This window comes from Gambusia affinis, linkage group LG20 (genome assembly GCF_019740435.1).
Source record: "Gambusia affinis linkage group LG20, SWU_Gaff_1.0, whole genome shotgun sequence".
NCBI lineage: Eukaryota > Metazoa > Chordata > Actinopteri > Cyprinodontiformes > Poeciliidae > Gambusia > Gambusia affinis.
In genome coordinates, this window is record NC_057887.1 from 22541201 (window position 1) to 22558657 (window position 17457).

The 17457-nt window shown below is 37.6% G+C and overlaps 2 protein-coding genes across 3 annotated transcripts; both read right to left on the bottom strand.

Annotated features, from left to right (window-relative positions):
• Positions 1-3715: 3715 nt before the first annotated feature.
• crp1 (C-reactive protein 1) lies at positions 3716-7283 on the bottom strand. The gene is made up of 3 exons (XM_044101617.1): positions 7148-7283; positions 6987-7053; positions 3716-5875 (listed from the first exon to the last, which is right to left on the bottom strand). Exons 1-3 carry the CDS (start codon positions 7148-7150, stop codon positions 5265-5267), a joined length of 681 nt encoding a protein of 226 aa, XP_043957552.1. The 5' UTR covers positions 7151-7283; the 3' UTR covers positions 3716-5264.
• Positions 7284-8165: 882 nt separating this feature from the next.
• stub1 (STIP1 homology and U-Box containing protein 1) lies at positions 8166-16040 on the bottom strand. Of its 2 annotated transcripts, none has more exons than XM_044101615.1 (8): positions 15912-16040; positions 14997-15228; positions 13469-13667; positions 12584-12749; positions 12409-12484; positions 11795-11851; positions 11372-11488; positions 8166-10289 (listed from the first exon to the last, which is right to left on the bottom strand). In XM_044101615.1, exons 2-8 carry the CDS (start codon positions 15108-15110, stop codon positions 10164-10166), a joined length of 855 nt encoding a protein of 284 aa, XP_043957550.1. In that variant the 5' UTR covers positions 15111-15228; positions 15912-16040; the 3' UTR covers positions 8166-10163. The 2 variants fall into 2 exon arrangements, with proteins under 2 accessions (XP_043957550.1, XP_043957551.1); XM_044101616.1 differs by lacking the exon at positions 15912-16040 and adding an exon at positions 15741-15761.
• Between the last annotated feature and the right edge of the window lie 1417 nt (positions 16041-17457).

The window sequence follows — 17457 nt, forward strand, 5'->3', positions numbered from 1 at the left end:
GTTTGCTCAGTTGGATAATACATGCAGCATAAGGACACGGGGGATAATTATGAATCTGTAAATTTCTCCTTATGCTAAGTACCTAAAAGTCCCAACTGGGTGCAGAAGCTAAATTAATATAGGCACCTCTAAAGGAATCCACAATTAGTTATAATAGACTTTATTTGAGAAACATTCATTTAAAGGAGTTGTTGTGTAAAATTCACTTTTTGCATGTTTTTCTATTTCTATTGGGGTTCCAACAGATGATGATGATAAAGCCCAACAGTTTTTGGCAATAAGTTAATATTATTTAATGTCTGGAAAATGAGCCATTTCAAAAACCTCCAGAATGTTAAATCACACTGTGCTGTTACCTAGCAACCACAGCTGAGTTCCAGCATGTTTGGTCAGCTGGTTTTACCTGTATGCTGCTGGACAAGATGGTGTTGTCCAGAAACTGCTTGCTGCATTCTGGTCGGTTGTGCAGGAGGCTCCACTTCTGCTTTTCAAGAATGTATGGTTGTATAAATGTGTAACGACACATTTGAACACTTTAACTTAGTTTTCCTTAATCTAGATGTTTTCCTGAGAGTCTGTGAAGAAGAAACTCAGAAGACGGAGTTTCAACTTTTCAAACTCAGAAATGTTCGTGTTCTCGTTTTGTTTTTCTTTAGCAAATTTTGACTTTCTTTGCAAAATTTCTGCTTTTTTTAAAAAACATTTCTGCGATTAATTTCAGTTTTTCTAGCAAATATTTTACTTTTTAAACTCAGAAATGTTCATTTATTTCAAGTTTTTTTGGCCAAAATGTACTCCTTGTTCTATCTAGAACGGCCCTGATTTGTCGTCATAGTTTTGACATTGAATTCATAGAATAAATTCTTTCAGTGGGGATTATCGCTGCTTTTGGGCAGAGATGTGAAAACGTGAGATGAAGCTCTGTGTGTGTCACTGTGTGCACACCAGAGGGCTGAGGAGGCGAGATGGGGCAGATGGTCCATAAAGGTGTTACCACACAGTGAGTGGGCACTGCGATTGATGCATTGCAACATCCAAGAAGGTGGAACATTTGGCTGCTGACCCGCAGTCAGAGCTCGCCGGCCCGGCCTTCTCCTTATTTAGCTGCAGCCAGAGAGCCGACGGCTGATTCGCTCGCAGTAAACACACTCTGAACAGCAGCACTTCCCGCCCTGGAGGAAAACCCGCACTGGAAAAACTTCCTCCTCGTCTCTGCAAGGAGGTCAGCGTGCTGGTGCTGGCCGGGCGGGACGACACCCACCGAGGAGAAGGTCTGGCCCTGATTCTGCTCTGACGGGCCTCCGTTCCAAACCAGAACCATGAGCCACGATTTCTGCAAGGACTGGGTTCTGTTGAACAATACGCTTAGGATTTTCTGTTTTCTTCTGCACCGATTGTCACTGGAACATAAATCACTTCGACTCGACTGGTGGAATTTATAAAGATGCTCTGGTGCAAAAAACAAATGTATGCACTGTAAAAACAGAAAGTCTTACCAAGTAGTCATAGGAGCCAATTTTAATGTTTTGTGTATATAAATTAAAAAGCAGCTTCACTGGCAGAAAATTTACAATAAAATAAAAAGATGTTTACAATTTTTTAGTACTTTTGATCAATATTCAAAAATGAGTGACTTTAAACAAATTCCTATATCTGGTTGAAAAGTTACTTTTAAGTTTTGTCTTTAAGTGTACTACAATATTTTGTACTGAACTAAACAAAAAATATTTTGTACGATTTTGTGTTTTTGAGATTCATCGAATGAAAACACTGCAAAAACACAAAATCTTAAATATTGTTTTTGGAAATTTCAGCAAGATAAGAGTTTATTTCAAGTCAATAATTCCTGAATATAGATGAAGTTTTATTATTTCACGTTTTCCCATGTAGTAAATACTTTTATCAATATTGAATCTCAAACTGTTTCAATGCCGGCACACAAACTGGATGAGGCAGCTTCCTTGAAAAAGGAAAGTTATTCCCAGAACAGTTTGATTTCTACAACACCATCTACGGGTAAACCAAAGAACAACATCCAAATACAGAAATTAACTGAGGTTCCTGAAAATCAAACAGCAGAAACTGTTCAAGGAGAGAGTTTACCTGGAAGTCAGGATTTGATCCGCTTATCTGAAAAGACAACAAGTCAAGCTGAGTGTTCATGTATTACCAAATCTAAGGAGTCTGAATTGGGATATATGGAAGTACAAAAATATTTAATGCAACAGCTTGATGAGATCTTCAATATAAACCAGAAACTGAATGCTAAACTGAAACAGAAGAAGGATCTGATGAGGAAACGACTCTCAGAGCAGAGAAAGCAAGAAATAAATGGTTTCAGTACATTGACTTGATCATAATCATATTTACATATATATATATGTTATTGTTTACATTAGGAAACAATAACATGCAGGTTATTCCGCGCATGTGGACAAAAACATTATTCTACTACATGCCATCCAGAGCCGCGCTGCCGCCGTATGAAACTGTGGTATTCTGATTCAGTAATGTAATTAGTTGTGCTACTGCCCCCACGCCACTAGAGGCAGTAGCAGGCCCAAAAAGATGCAACTAAGGAGCAGATTTAGAAGTACACAGAAAGCTACGAAATTTGTTAAAAACTGTGAGCTGAACTGAAGTAAATAAAATAGAGAAGTTCAAATACATGCTGAGAGTGAGATTCCTCCCTAGAGATGAAGATATATCACAGATTTCAAAAGAAAATAAAAACGGGATAATATAGGAAATAGCGCCCCTTTCACTTCCGGAGTGCAATGGTCCCATTTCCAAATAAGGAATGTGACTGGCAGTAGTCCGTCCCGCCCCTTCCTGTTTGCTGCATCGAGGTTCTTCTCTAAAGCCGTTTATATCGTGGAGCTCCATTATCCAACTTGAAGCTAACTTCACTGTGGTATCAGCGCATGCGCCATCTGATCTCCAAATTATGCCCCGCCTCTTCCGTGACAACTCTCACAAATACAAGTTTTATCCCCATTCATTCATTCATTCATTCATTCATTCATTCATACACTTGGCTAAGTGTTGGGTCGAAAATGTGTGTGTGAACTATCATTCACAATGGTATGTTTGTATGCTTTGTGTGTGTGTGTGTGTGTGTGTGTGTCTGTATGCTTTGTGTGTGATATTTTAGCAGTGAATATATGAAATTTTTGTATTTTGTGTGTGTGAGACAAAACATTTTTTTTCCTTACGGCCCCTCATACAAAATATTTTCCTTATTTCCTTATTCATTACTGTCTTGTTCTTGGTTGGATGTGTTTAATGTAACAGTTCAAAAATGTATTTATTACCTAACTTGTCCCTGCTGTAGAATAGAAGACGTTAACAGTCAAAAATCATAAACTTTTTTTTTTAAATTATTATTATTTTTAAGTTTATTTACAGTTTTATCTATAAAGATTGGTTCTGGAAAAGTTTGAAAACTTACCTTGATGCTTGAATTTTCCTGTGGGCTTTTTTTATAAAAAAGCAGCTCCTATAGTTCAAAGATGAACTAATTTAATTTAATGACAAACGTTGTTATCTCCACATGGTGAGTTTTTATTTCAGGCCTGCCGGCGCTCTTACATCAGCTGGAAATTCATTAGTGAGGGAGAAACCGAAAGCAACGTTACAGCGAAGGTTGGAAACTAGAGAACTGCTTGTTAAAACAATCAGTGCTATGCAGCTTATCAGATACTTAATATTAACATTATATATACAGATTTTATTAAGAGGCAGTTTGATCAAAACAAATGTATAATTCCATCTGGACCGTTTCATTTTAGAAATGTTTTTCTTATTTTACATTTTAATGTATTTAGATTCAGAAAATGAACAGATTGGTTACAGTTTGCATAAAAGCACTTTTTTATGGTTCCAGTTTTTGTTACATGTAGACAGGATGAAAGAAGTCATTATTTTATGAGGCCAAGTCCAGAGTGCCCTCCGGTGGACGCCTCTGGTATGACAGCCTTAACAGCACAATGAAACGAAACATTTTGAATAAAAGCCAAAGTTTTAGGAATGATTTTATTTTTTATCTTTTACAGATTCAAAAATAAATAAATAAAAGCAGAAGTTAATGAGTAGCAGACGGTATTTAGTACAGAGACAGCTTTATTAACCTGGCAAGTTTTAAAGTCAGAAAATAAACAGGGTTGTTCAACATGTGGCCTGGGGGCCATTTGTGGCCCCTGCAGTGATTCTAACTCCAAACATCCATCCATTAAACCTGGTTAGAAAACGCAGCTGTTTTAGAGAAAGGAGTGACCCATTCTGGTTTGATATGATTTAAATAGTTAAAGAAATATTTAGCTTGCCGCTAAATAATTAGCTCAATATTTAGCTTGCTATCAATGACTCCTTAGAAACTAAAAATCAGTAAACATTGAACAAATGAAGCATTAATGTAGATTAAAATGTTTCACATCTTTTCCAATCATTACTCATAAATCTGGAATTATAAAATCTGAAATTAATAGTTTAATAGAAGCAGGATATTCAAGTAAAGATTAAAAGCGTTATATTGTATTAATTGATCTCAAAGTTACCAAGTGAAGAAAATCTGAAAAATGAAAATTAAAAGGCAAAGATGGAAAATGTCAATTTGAAAGTATTTTTGCCAATATGTTTGTTTTTTTGTTTGATTCATGTTCCTACATGTTACATGTTTCTACATGTAACATGTAGGAACATGTAACATGTATGTAACACTTCAGGGCAGCCATATTTGTTTTCCAGAAAAAATCTTGGATTTCTGTAAACATTTCTGTAAACATTTCTGACTTTTCAAACTCACAAGTCTCCATGTTTTTTCTTCAAAATTTCTGAGATTAATTAAAAACTTTCTGTGAACATTTCAGACTTTTGAAACTCAGAAGATTTTTCTAAAATTTCTGAGATTGGTTTTCTTTTCTAGCAAACTTTCAACTTTTCAAACTGAGAAATTTACAAATCTTTTCTTGAAAATTACCATTTTCTGGGGAGTTTTAATCACATTTTTAACTTTTGAAAGTCAAATTTCCATTTTCCAATTTTTTTTCCTAGAAAATTTCTCAAGTTAATCTTCAAATTTCTTTTCAAGTCAGTTTTTGACTTTTGAAGCTGAGTTTTTTTTGGTGTAAATGTCGTGTGTGTTTTTATTCCACCCAGACCGGCCCTAATCCTCCTGCGTACCACCACAGGGCCGGCGCCAGCAGCAGCAGCGCGGCGCTGCCCTCCACAGCCGGACCTCGGCCCGCCGGGTCCCCCGCATCTCGTCAGTCGTCGTCCACCACCAGCACGTTGCCGCTCAGCTCGTACTCCACGCTGGCCCAGTCGAAGATGTTCCCCTTGGGGACTTTGTGTCCGTAGTGCCAGGCCTGGATCAGGCTCCGGGAGAGCACAGAGTCCCACATGTTGACGTCCGTCATCTCGCCCACGAAGCTCTGCGTGGCCTCCAGGCCGCCCAGGTGTTTGTCCGGGTCCTGGCCCAGCAGCACGGTGCCCTTGGGCCGCACGCTGTGACCCGGTTTGTACACCTGGTAGGTGCTGCGCCTGCCGTCCGCCCAGAAGGCGGCCAGGCCGGAGCGCGACTCCCAGGTGAGGCAGAGGCTGGTGCGGAAGGTGCTGAGCGGCGGCAGGCGGAAGAAGACGCCGTCGCCGCTCAGGTAGAAGGAGACGCGGCCGTCCTTCTCGCGCCACACGTTGAGCTCGTCGTAGTCGGCGGTGCGGTAGGCGAACAGGATGATCTGACGCTCCTCGGGCAGCTCGGTGGCCACCCGCATGCAGAGCGTGAAGGCCCGCAGCGCCATCTCCTTCTGCGGGATCAGAGCCACGAAGCTGAAGTCCGTCTCATAGGGGAAGACCAGGACCTTCTCACTGAGGCCCACTGCAGGTACCAAACAGAACCGAACCGAACCACACATAATTTAGAGGAGGAAACCTCAACAAAAATATGGTTTATTTTTAGGATTAGCGCCACTGAAAATAAATGAATTCTGACTTTGATCTCAGAATTTGGACTTTATTTAATCTAAAATTTTCTGTGAAATATGAAAACATTTCCGAGCTTGAAAAGTTTAAGATCTGCTAAAAAAAAATCTGAAATTTGGAGATTAATCTGAATTTTTCTGGAAAAAACTTCTAAACTTGGAAATTCGAAAATATTCTAGAAAAAACACAAAAATGTTGAGATTAATCTGACTTTAATCTGAGTTTTGATCTCAGATTAAAGTAAAAATTTTCTGAAAAAACTGAATTCTAAGTTTAAAGTCAGAATTACTTTTCCATCCATCCATCCATTTTCTTTACACCCTTCTTCCCTAATGGGGTCGGGAGGGTTGCTGGTTCCTCTCCAGCTGCGTTCCGGGCGAGAGGCGGGGTCACCCTGGACAGGTCGCCAGTCTGTCGCAGGGCAACACAGAGACATACAGGACACACAACCATTCACACACACACTCACACCTAGGGAGAATTTAGAGAAACCCATTAACCTGACAGTCATGTTTTTGGACTGTGGGAGGAAGCCGGAGAACCCGGAGAGAACCCACCATGCACAGGGAGAACATGCAAACTCCATGCAGAAAGACCCCGGCCGGGAATCGAACCCAGGACCTTCTTGCTGCAAGGCAACAGCTCTACCAACTGCACCACTGTGCAGCCCAGAATTACTTTTGTTTTTTGTTATTGACCCTAATGCTCTTCCGTAGTTTAAACTGTCACCATTTCATGTCAGTATGAAACATGAAGCTCTTTTATCTTGGGAAGAAATGACCAGTAAATTAGTTTTTTTCCTTATTTCAAGTATATCAAGACATTTACACCAGAAACTAGACAACACGGAGCTGGATTTTGTGTTTTTGCAGAGTAAATGTCTTCAATAAGGCGTTGAAACATTAATGTTTATTATTTCATTGCAGTTCATTTGAAGGATGTTGGATTTATCTGATCCTTCGAAGCTTAAAGAAGCATTTGACCAAAACCAGTTTCAAAATGTCTACCTTGTGTGGTGAAGGAAGGGGTCAAAGAGACGAGCAGAACTGTTACCATGGTTACAGCGTTGATGCCCTGTAAACACACACATCTCATCCAGATCAGATAAACAAATTAGGAAAAATTCTAAAAACAACGCCCAAATTTAGAAAGATAAAAATGTTTTTACCATTTTGAAGCGGTTTGTTTTTCCTCCAGCAGCTCAGTCTGCTGCTCTCATCAGCAGTGGGAACCAGAGCTCTTCCCCACTGGTACAGAGTGATGATGTCATCGCCATGACAATGGACCCGGTGTGTGAGCCTGGAGGCCCGTCGGTCATTTCACCCAGAACCAGAGACTTCAGAGGTAGAAGTTTTCAAAGTATCTCCTTACATTCATCTACTGACTGGGATTTGGTCAGGTTGAAAGAGGAAAAACACCTGGAGCCTCGCATTAGCGTTAGCATTAGCATTTCTACCACAACGTATCAGGGCCAAACAAAAAGGAGGAGCGAATTTTCTCCCAAAAAATTGGACTTTTTAGATTAATTTTAAAAATGTTCTAGAAGAGAGGAATATTTTTGAGTTTGAAAAGTCAAAAATTTGCTCGAATAAAAGTAAGAAATGTTGAGATCAATGTGAGGAATGTTCTAGAACAAATTGGAAACTTTCTGAGATTGAAAAGTTTAAAATTTGCTAGTAAAAAATCAGACTTTTTGAATTTAATCTAAAATTTTCTCAAAAATATTGGAAATTTCAAAGTTTGACAAATTAAACATTTGTTAGAAAAATCTCAAATTTTCAGATAAATCTGAGAAATTTTATAGAAAAAACAAAGGTTTCTGAGCATGAAATGTTGAAAATATGCTAGCATAAAACTCTTAAATAACAAAACATACATTTTCAAAAAAAAAGAAAAAGTGGAAATTTCTATTTTGATAGTTTAAAATTTGCTTAGAAAAACTCAGAAATTTTCTAGAAAACAATCAAGATCAGATAAACAAATATGAAAACTCAAATGAGCTAGCTTGGTGGGATAGAGTATCTCACTCGCTCTTTGGTTACCTAGCAACAACCTGCTGAGTAACTGGCGCAGCAGCAGTTTAAGGTTTTGCCATTTTGCTTCATGATTGGAGAGGAAACTGGATAAAACAGGAAATGCTGTGACACCAGTTTGGTAATATTTGAAAATGAAAACAGAACCAAGCATTCATGTTATCAACATATCTACATTTAATACAGTTTATTAATTTCTAGGATTTCTCCAGACAAAGAAAACAATCCTAACTTTTCATGAACTAAAATCTGAGCAACACCAGCAACTTATGTACAAAAACTGAACCTCAGCACAAAAACCGTCCGGCCGCCTGAACTCACCAGACACATTCAGCTGAAAACTACCAAGCACTGGATTGAAAACTCCTTTTATTCACTGCAAAAACACAAAATCTAAACATTTTTGTTTAGTTTCTGCTGCAAATATCTCAGGACACATAAATTAAAATAAGACAAAACAAGAAACTTTTTAGCAAAATATAAGAACTTGATTTGAGTCAGTAACTCTTTAATATGGGTGGAAAAACTAAAGTTTCATTAGTGGTTATTTCCAACATGACAAGATATTTTTCTGTAAGTTAAATAATCTGCTAATAAAACTAGAATGTTTTCATCTTAGTAAGGAATTATTAACTTAAAACAAGACGCTGTTTCTTGTTGAACAGTCAGTTTTGTCTCATTTGAAATGTACCGATATATTTGCATTAAACTTGGTTAGATTGTTTTGCAGTGTAAACATCATTCAATAAGGAATAATTTACTTCATTTCAAGGATGTTGGATTTATCTGGTCACACCGAGAATAAAGAATCATTTTACCAAAAACCAACTGGAGGAACTAAATTATTATGAAAGAATAAATGTTAACAACTTATCAATGCTGCTTACACTGCAAAAACACAAAACGAAGGCTGTTATATATATCAGTCCAGTTCAAATAATACAAAACTAACTGATAAGTAGCTTATGTAAAATATATGAGCTTGTTGAGTCAATGAATCTTTAATATTGATGAAATATTTATATTACTTAGTTTTATCTTATTTTATGTCTAAGACATTTGCAATAGAAACTAAACCAAAAATATTTTCTGTATTTGCAGTTTTATTACAAGAAATGCTGGAAATCCAGCAAGCAAACACTTGGACTGAGGTATGGATAAAGATGTTCTAACTCTTCCAGCATGTTTTTATGTTTTATCTGAAGTGGCAGACGTTGAGTCAGTGGTGCAGCTGAACCTCAAGTCCTTTCTGACAGGGAAAAGATTTGTCCTAGTTCAAGGAAATGCACTTCATGCTTGATGCGATCCTCCTCATGTTAGCGTCCAGAAACATCGTCTGGGAAGAAACAGCGCAGCAACAGCTGAACGTCTCTCAGGTTTAAACATTTTGGCGTTTCATCTCATATCCAGCAGCGTGGAAATGTTTTGTTTTAATGCAGCAATTCATCTTCTGCTCCCAGTTTGAGGTTTTTCCTCAAACCTTAACTGTTCTGATAAAAAAAGAAATATAGAAACCATACATTCAACTTATCTTAATTGTCTGCATCGGGGTGTGATTGATATGCAAAGGAGAAGAGATCTACTTAAATCTACTCCACGTTTTACAGTAAAGTGACGGGACAGGTGTGTAAGAGGCGCCACCTGCAGGAAGACAGGGGTACTTACTGCCTTTTCCTTTGAGTCAACAGCTTTTTGGCATTTTAGTGACTGATGGTCCGTTTTTCATGAAGAATTACATAAAATATACTTGGATGAAACATCAAATAAAACTCCAACGTCTTTATGGATCCCGACACAAAAAGTCTGATTGTTTCTTCTGTGTTTATAATCGGTGGAAACACTGGACTGCGGCGCTTTCAGAGAACGAGAGAAAGCAGGCAGAGTGCAACAGAGACCTGAGCGCGATCTGGTCGCCCGATCCGAGACCCAAAAACAGTGTGACGAAGAGGAGGATGAAGAGGAAAAGAGTGAACTTAAAGGGAGCGGCGGGCGGCTAACACTGAGCGTCAGAGCCGGAGAGAGAAGATTTACTGCAGAAGAAGAAGTGATTCTCCGGTTTGGGGGTCTGCAGTGAGGCTGTTCTGCTTCTCTACAGTCTGGTGTGGTCCAGGCTCTGAGCGTCGAACCAAACGGGGAAACGGGCCGGGCTCTTCAGTAATCCTCCACCCAACCGTTCTCCTGGATGAAGGCGTCGATCACTTCCTTCATGGCCAGGTTGGGGATCAGCTGATCCTGGGTCAGGGGGCTCCGGGTGACGGGGTCGAAGTGGCCCACCCGCTGCACAGAACCACACACACATTTATTACATCTGGGGGCAGAAACATTTTACAACTGAAACGATTAATCACGATTAATCGATTATTGAAGTCATCATCGATTCATTTAGAAATGCAAAAATCAATAACTGGAGTATAAAGACACTTAAAAAAAGGCTGTTTGCTGAAAAAACACTTAAAACTGGGCCTGAAACTAAATTATTTTATTTGATTGATTAATCACCAATTATTCTGATGATTAATCAAGATAACCATGAAATAACTCTAAACCAGTATAGTGATCACTAAAGGAACTTTAGACTAATGGTCTGAAGTTCTACGCCTGCAGCTAACAATCATTTTAGTATCTGATTATTCTGACGATTAATCAGATAGAATCAAATACCACATTCTGCATACTTTTCATGATTAATCGATTATTGTAATAGTCGCCAACTAATTTAGTATCAATTCATTTCTAACTGGAATATAAAGACTCTTAAAAAAAAAGGCTGTTTTTATTATCTTAAAATACAAAATATATTTTTTGTAAGATTTGGCTAAATTATTGCTCTAAGCAATTCAGGGCTGAAACAATGTGATTAACTGATTAATCACTTATTGAAATAATCATCAACTAATTTAATAAATCGATTAATCGTTAACTGGACTATAAGACCACAGAAAGGCCCATTTGCTTAAAAAACAAAATACTTAGAGCTGGGCTTTCAACTAATGATTATTTTAGTAACCGATTATTCTGACGATTAATCGATTAATCGGATAAAAACAAATGCCACATTCTGCATTCTAAACTAGTTTTTCTGTATCGGATTAGTATGAGCCGATACTAAACCTCAGATATCGGTATCAAAAGTGAAAAAGATTTTAGGTCCAACTGGCTCAAATTCTGTAAACAAAAGTCTCATTAAACACCATCTGATAACCAACTGTAAATTACAATTCAAATAGCAGCCCAGCAGGAAGCGTTGGGCTGTTGGAAGCTACAAACGATGGAGCGTTCACTAGAGGAAGTCCAGACCAGAGATCTGAAAACCTCCAACACCAAACGTCAGATGATCTTCATCTGCTGGGCGTTTCTACCTGCAGATGCTCCTCGATGTCTTTGCGGTCGTAGGTGATGCCGCTGGGCGTGATGCACGGCTCCCGCATCAGCTCAAAGCTGATCTTTCCACAAAGGTAATCTGGGATTTCTCGCTTCTGGAAAGACGGAGAGAAAAACGCATAAAGAGTAAAATGTGACGTCAAAATGATGATAATAAAAAAATGATGTAATGACAGAGTTGAGGTTCAATAAATCCAGATTATCATCTGTCTGCTGACAGACGGCGCTGTGTAATAGTTTCCATAGTAACCATTGGTGCCAAAAGTAAAACTGAAGTAATAATAATGTTTTACTGGATAAATTCATGCTGGTTTAATACAAAGAGAAAACTATTTCTCTTAAATCTGTTGCATGTTTGTTATTTCTGTCAACAGGAAGTGAACATCATTCTCCATACTCACTTTTCTTTTCTCATCCACCTGAGAGAAAAGCTCTTCCATCTCCACTAAATACTTCTCCTTCACATCGAGATGAAATAAAACCAGATATTAATACTCAACAGCATTTTTAAACATATCATTTCTGCATTTCTTAAAGGTTCCGAAGAAATAAATAATAGGCCTGAAACAATTAATGATTATTGATTGATTATTTAAACATGTTAACTATTGTAGTAACTGATTAATCACATTATCATGAAATGAAGAAGAAAATCAGACAATCCTCAAAAGCATTTAAACATTTTTGCAATTTTTAAAGGATAACAACAAAATAAATAATTCAGAAACAATTAACCATTATTCATCAATTTAATTGTCTCCTAATTTAGTAATTGATTAATTATATCACACATCAATACTCAGCATTTTTAAACATTATTACGTTTTAAAGCTGAAACAATTACAATTAATTGATTATTTAAATAATCATCAACTAATTTAGGAGTTGATTAATAATTTATTATAAAAGTAGGAAGAAGTAAATCAGACATTTTTAAAAATATTTCTGCTTTTATTTTTAATTATGTCAGTTTTGGTCCTCCATACAGCAGCAGTAAATAAACAAAACAACTCACATGTTTAGATGAAACTTTTCCAGCATCGCCTCCATTTTGATTGTCATCCTGTTTCTCTTTGTATTCTTCAAGTTCTCTGTAAAAACACAACAAAAGTCTCCATGTTTAAAACTCAGAGTCTCCATGTTTTGTTCTGGAGGTGAAACGTGTCGGCCCGTTGCGTGTCCAGCCTCACCGCTCCTTCTCGGCCAGAATGAGTTTGGTCAGGTAGGCGTGAAGCTCGTTCTCCTGGTTGATGCGCTTCTCCTCGATGCTGTTCCAGCGTTTCTTCTTGGCGATGCGCAGCGCGCTCGGGATGTCATCTCCGAAATTCAGCCTCTGCTCTTTCGCCAAGTTATAAGCTACAAATGACAGTAAGAGGATGAAGTAAATAAGTACAGGCAGAATGCTGAAGCTAATATCTCAATCAAAAGCTTGTGAGGAAAATAAAAATCAGGAACCTAATCATTTAGTGGTTGAACCGAAGCAGCCATGTTTTATTTACAGCTGGATGCACTGATCATCAGGGACCAGAATCAGATGATTTTTCTCTGAATATATCAGTGATCAGCAGGCCAAATATTGATAAATTATTGATTTTTTAATATATATATTCATGAAACAAACAATTGAGTGAAGACTCGAAGACCATGTACTGAAAGAACACGGAGCAGCAATCAAACCAAAACTGTACCAAACATTTATAGGTTGTGAAAGTAAAATTAAAATAAAACTGTAAACATTTATCCATCTTCCCAGAATTGATCAAGTTTCATAGTTTGATCAAACATTCTCTAACGGAGTGTTAGGCAATAAAATGTTTATTTTCTTATTTAAAATAAAGAACTGAATTGTTTATTAGTAAATTATTCATTAGCTCCAGCCTTAATGAAAACCATAAACTCAGACTGGGCTTTAAAATATGACCTGCATTCATTTCATTATTAATTACAGCACAGATAGACTTTGGTCGCGATGAATTAATTTTACTTTTACTTGAGTAAAATATCTGGATTTTCTATCCATTGCAGAAAAAACAAAGCGGTTTATGTAGAAGCGTATTTTGGGCGTTTCCTCCGACCTTTCTGCAGGTTGCCGATGGCCTCGTCGTAGTTCTCCAGCTCCAGGTGACACTGGCCCAGGAAGAAGTGAGCCTTGACCGACTGACTGTCCAGCTCCAGCGCGTGCTTGCAGTCTGCCAGAGCTTTGTCGTACTGCTGCAGCTTCACGTGGCAGAGCGCCCGGTTGGTGTAGTACACCGCCACCGACGGGTTTCGGTTCTGCAGGTTGAAGGAAACAGACGACAGAAACTCAGCTGGATGTCACAATAAACTATTCCCACTAAGAGCCGCTCCATGGTAGGAAGTCAAGCAGTTACCATCACTTTGGTAAACACTGTGATGACATCATCAGCTACATAAAGTTTCACCATCAGTCATTGTATTCTAAACAATCTGTGATGATGATGAAATATTTACAACGTATTGTTCAGTCCTAATAATAAACTATTAACTTTGCTACTCAGCATGTCACAAATTATTGTGACAACTGATAATGTCGTCATTTTGAGACCAGAATTGTTGCAATGAATCACAGGAAAATTAATATTAATATTAATAATTTACATTTACATGGTTTAGCATTTTTCTCTCTCCCAAAAAGTCTCTAGTCTGATGTTTTGGTCTCAACCAGCTCTTATTTTGAAGGACAATTTTGTTTCTAGAGACTTCATAATTCATTTTATTTATAGTTTTGTTTGTTTATTTTGGATTTTTAAAATGTCTTCCAGTGTTAAATGATCTTTGAGAATATGCTCTTGCACCATTATGTCTTTATTACTGTTATATTACTGAAAATGGTCTCAAAACAACAATATAAGCGTTCTTAGCAACAAACTCTGGAACAATTTATTATTATCATTTTAGGTCTAATCTGAATAATTGTCAGGAATATAATTTCCCTTCATTCTCACAAGCATAACCGACTCATTGGTAGAGAACCCAAGAATTATACTCAAGAAAGAGTAACTCTACTTCAACGTTTTTACTCGAGTAAAAATAAAAAGTAGCCGTCCAAGAAATTACTGAAATAATAGTAAAAAGTCAATTCAATACTGAGTAACTGATCGATTTATCAATCAGTTAATATTTAAAAATTACATCTTCAGTCAGGTGGAACAAAATATAAAGTTAAGTGAAAACTTCAGTATTTAAAGGACTAAAATGACAATAACTCATATACTAACAAGAAATAACAAAATCAAACTTTTTTTTTTCCAAATCAGTTTCTGTCAATAAAAACATGAAATTTTAACAGAAACTACTGGTGTTTCATGATTGTTTTTCCTTCAGTGGGAAGGAAATCCAGAAATTTTACTCATGTAGGAGTAGAAATAATTCATAATAAAAATTACTCAAACTACATTGTAATAAATATACTCCTAAAAGTACATTTTTTCAAAAGTTTCTCAAGCAAATGTAATTGAGTAAATGTAACTACCCAACTCTGCTTATTGCTGCTTATTACATAAAAATGGTCGGATTTTGTGCTTTTGTTGTGATAAAAATGTAAAAACCTGCATGAATATGTGTTTGGTGGAACAGACTCACGATAGCTTTGCTGTAGCATGAAGCAGCCTCCTGGTACTTGCGGCAGAGGAACAGCCGGTTCCCCTGCTCCTTCAGCTCCTGCGCGGTGGAGCTCTTCTCGGGGCTGCCGGCCATCTTCTCCACCGGCTCCGCGGGGCCCGCCTCGCCCTGCTTCCCAATCCTGTTCCCCGTCTCTCCGGCTGGCTAGGTGGCAGGTGTCGGAATGTCCTGCCCGCCCTGGATCGCACACAGACTGGGGGACAATGAAGACACAATGCTGGTTAGCATCCGCTGCAACGCACCTGCAATGCGTGTCTCTGGGTGCCACGCAACGCCACGCGACCCGCACGGCGTTACTTTAACTCGCTGACTGTGCAGACTGATGGGAAACACGGCGAGGCAGCTGAATTAACTGTTCACAAAACGGGCATCAGTTAGATTAAATGGGCAGCTAGCCATCTGGATAACATAACACTCCCACCAACACTTTTAATGCGTCTTACTGACATTAAAATTACGTTAAATTTGCAAACAATAATTCATTTGCGCATTTTTATCATGGATGTTATAGCTGCTGAAGTTGTCATCACATACAGAACAGAGGCAACGCCGCTAACTTTAGTTAACCTGGAGACAACACACCGATGCTAAGCTAACTTAGCTAGGCTAATATGTCGGTTAGAATCTGAGTTCGGCTTCAGCTAGCTCCTTTTCTGGTTATACTGACACAATTCTCAATTTAAGATCCACGCCATGAGCTTATACCGTTCTCCATCCGAGAAAATCGGTACCAGAACCTTGCTTTTAGGCGTTTTTCACTACAACGCCGCTAGTCAGCCTCAAAACAGACATAAGCTAAAGCTAAATTAGCCTACACCCGCTCGGGTCCGTTTAAATTCGGATTTGTTCCGATAATCCGCCGGGTCGGAACCTTACCTTTTAGGGTGAATCTCACATTCAGGTGGATGTGGCTTTATAAGTGTTCATATAAAATATTGTTCTGGCGATTTCTGTCTTCGAGCTGTCATGACAGGTTGTTGTTATACTGACGTCAAAACGTTTTTAAGCGACGTCAACGGGAGCCGAGAAGAAGCGCAGTTTAAAAATAGGTTAAAGTTTTAAAACACTCATAAAATTTATGTTGCAATTTTATATATAAAGGACAGCTCAGTTTATTCTTTTAGGGGTCCTTGAATATTCTCATACGTCCTAATATTTTCCAGAAACTACTAATAAAAAACAAGCAACATATCAATAAGTTTGCTGCTTTACCATAGAATATTGGATACATTTAGAATGTGGAGGACCAAAACTGACATCATTAAAAATACAAGCAGAAATATATAGTTTTGGTTTTTCCTTTTTCTTATAGACTCATTTTTGTCAATACACTCACAACATATATTGTTGACAATGTATGTGAAAAAGAAAAAAACAAAAATTCTATATTTATTTTATCGACAATTCATATGTAGGAAAAAGGAAAAAAACACTTTTATTTTTAATTATATCAGTGTTGGTATACCATTTTTTGGTATACCAAAACAGACATAATTAAAAATAAGAGCAGAGAAATATATATATGTAAGAGAAGAGAAATATATATTTCTGCCGTTCCTTACACATGAATTGTCACAAACAAATATATATTTCTTGTATTTTCCTCTTTCTCATGCACATATTTTTGATCAAAAATGTAAGTACAAAAAAAAAGGAAAAAGCAAATATATGTATTTAACAAAATGTGCGTATAGGAAATCGAAAAAAAACAAACTATATTTTTTTTAACAATGTATGTTAAGCAAAAGGAAAAACAAAAAATATATATTTCTACTTTTAGTTTTAATTATGTCAGTTTTGGACCTCCATATTAGATATCCAGGAGTGTTGTTCACACGTCTTTTGGTTGATTATGTCAGAGTGTAGATACATTTATTAAATATATGTAAATAAAACAGTTATAGGTGGAAAGAACCACAAATATAAAAAAGAAAGCAAAGTAATCACCAGCAGATGGCGCTCTGAAACAGAGGTTTAGCTTACAGCAGGGATCTCAAACTCCAGTCCTCGAGGGCCGCAGTCCTGCAGTTTTTAGATGAGCCACAGGTACAAAACACTGGAATGAAATGGCTTAATTACCTCCACCTCGTGTGGATCATTTCTCCAGAGCCTTAATTATTCTATTCAGATGCAGCAGAGGCACATCTAAAAGTTGCAGGACTGCGGCCCTCGAGGACTGGAGTTTGAGACCCCTGGCTTACAGAAATGGACAGTTCACAGTAATCAATAAGCTACACAGGGCAGAGATATTAATGTATTTGACCTGAAAAAACATTCCTGGTTTCTCTGCAGAAAGAAAAACGTTCATTAGATTCTTTAAAAGTTCGCTACGATTACATGATATTGAATTTAACTCGGAGTCCTGCCACCCACAGAGATCCACACAAAGATCCTCCAAGTTTAACGATGGAGGAATTAGCAG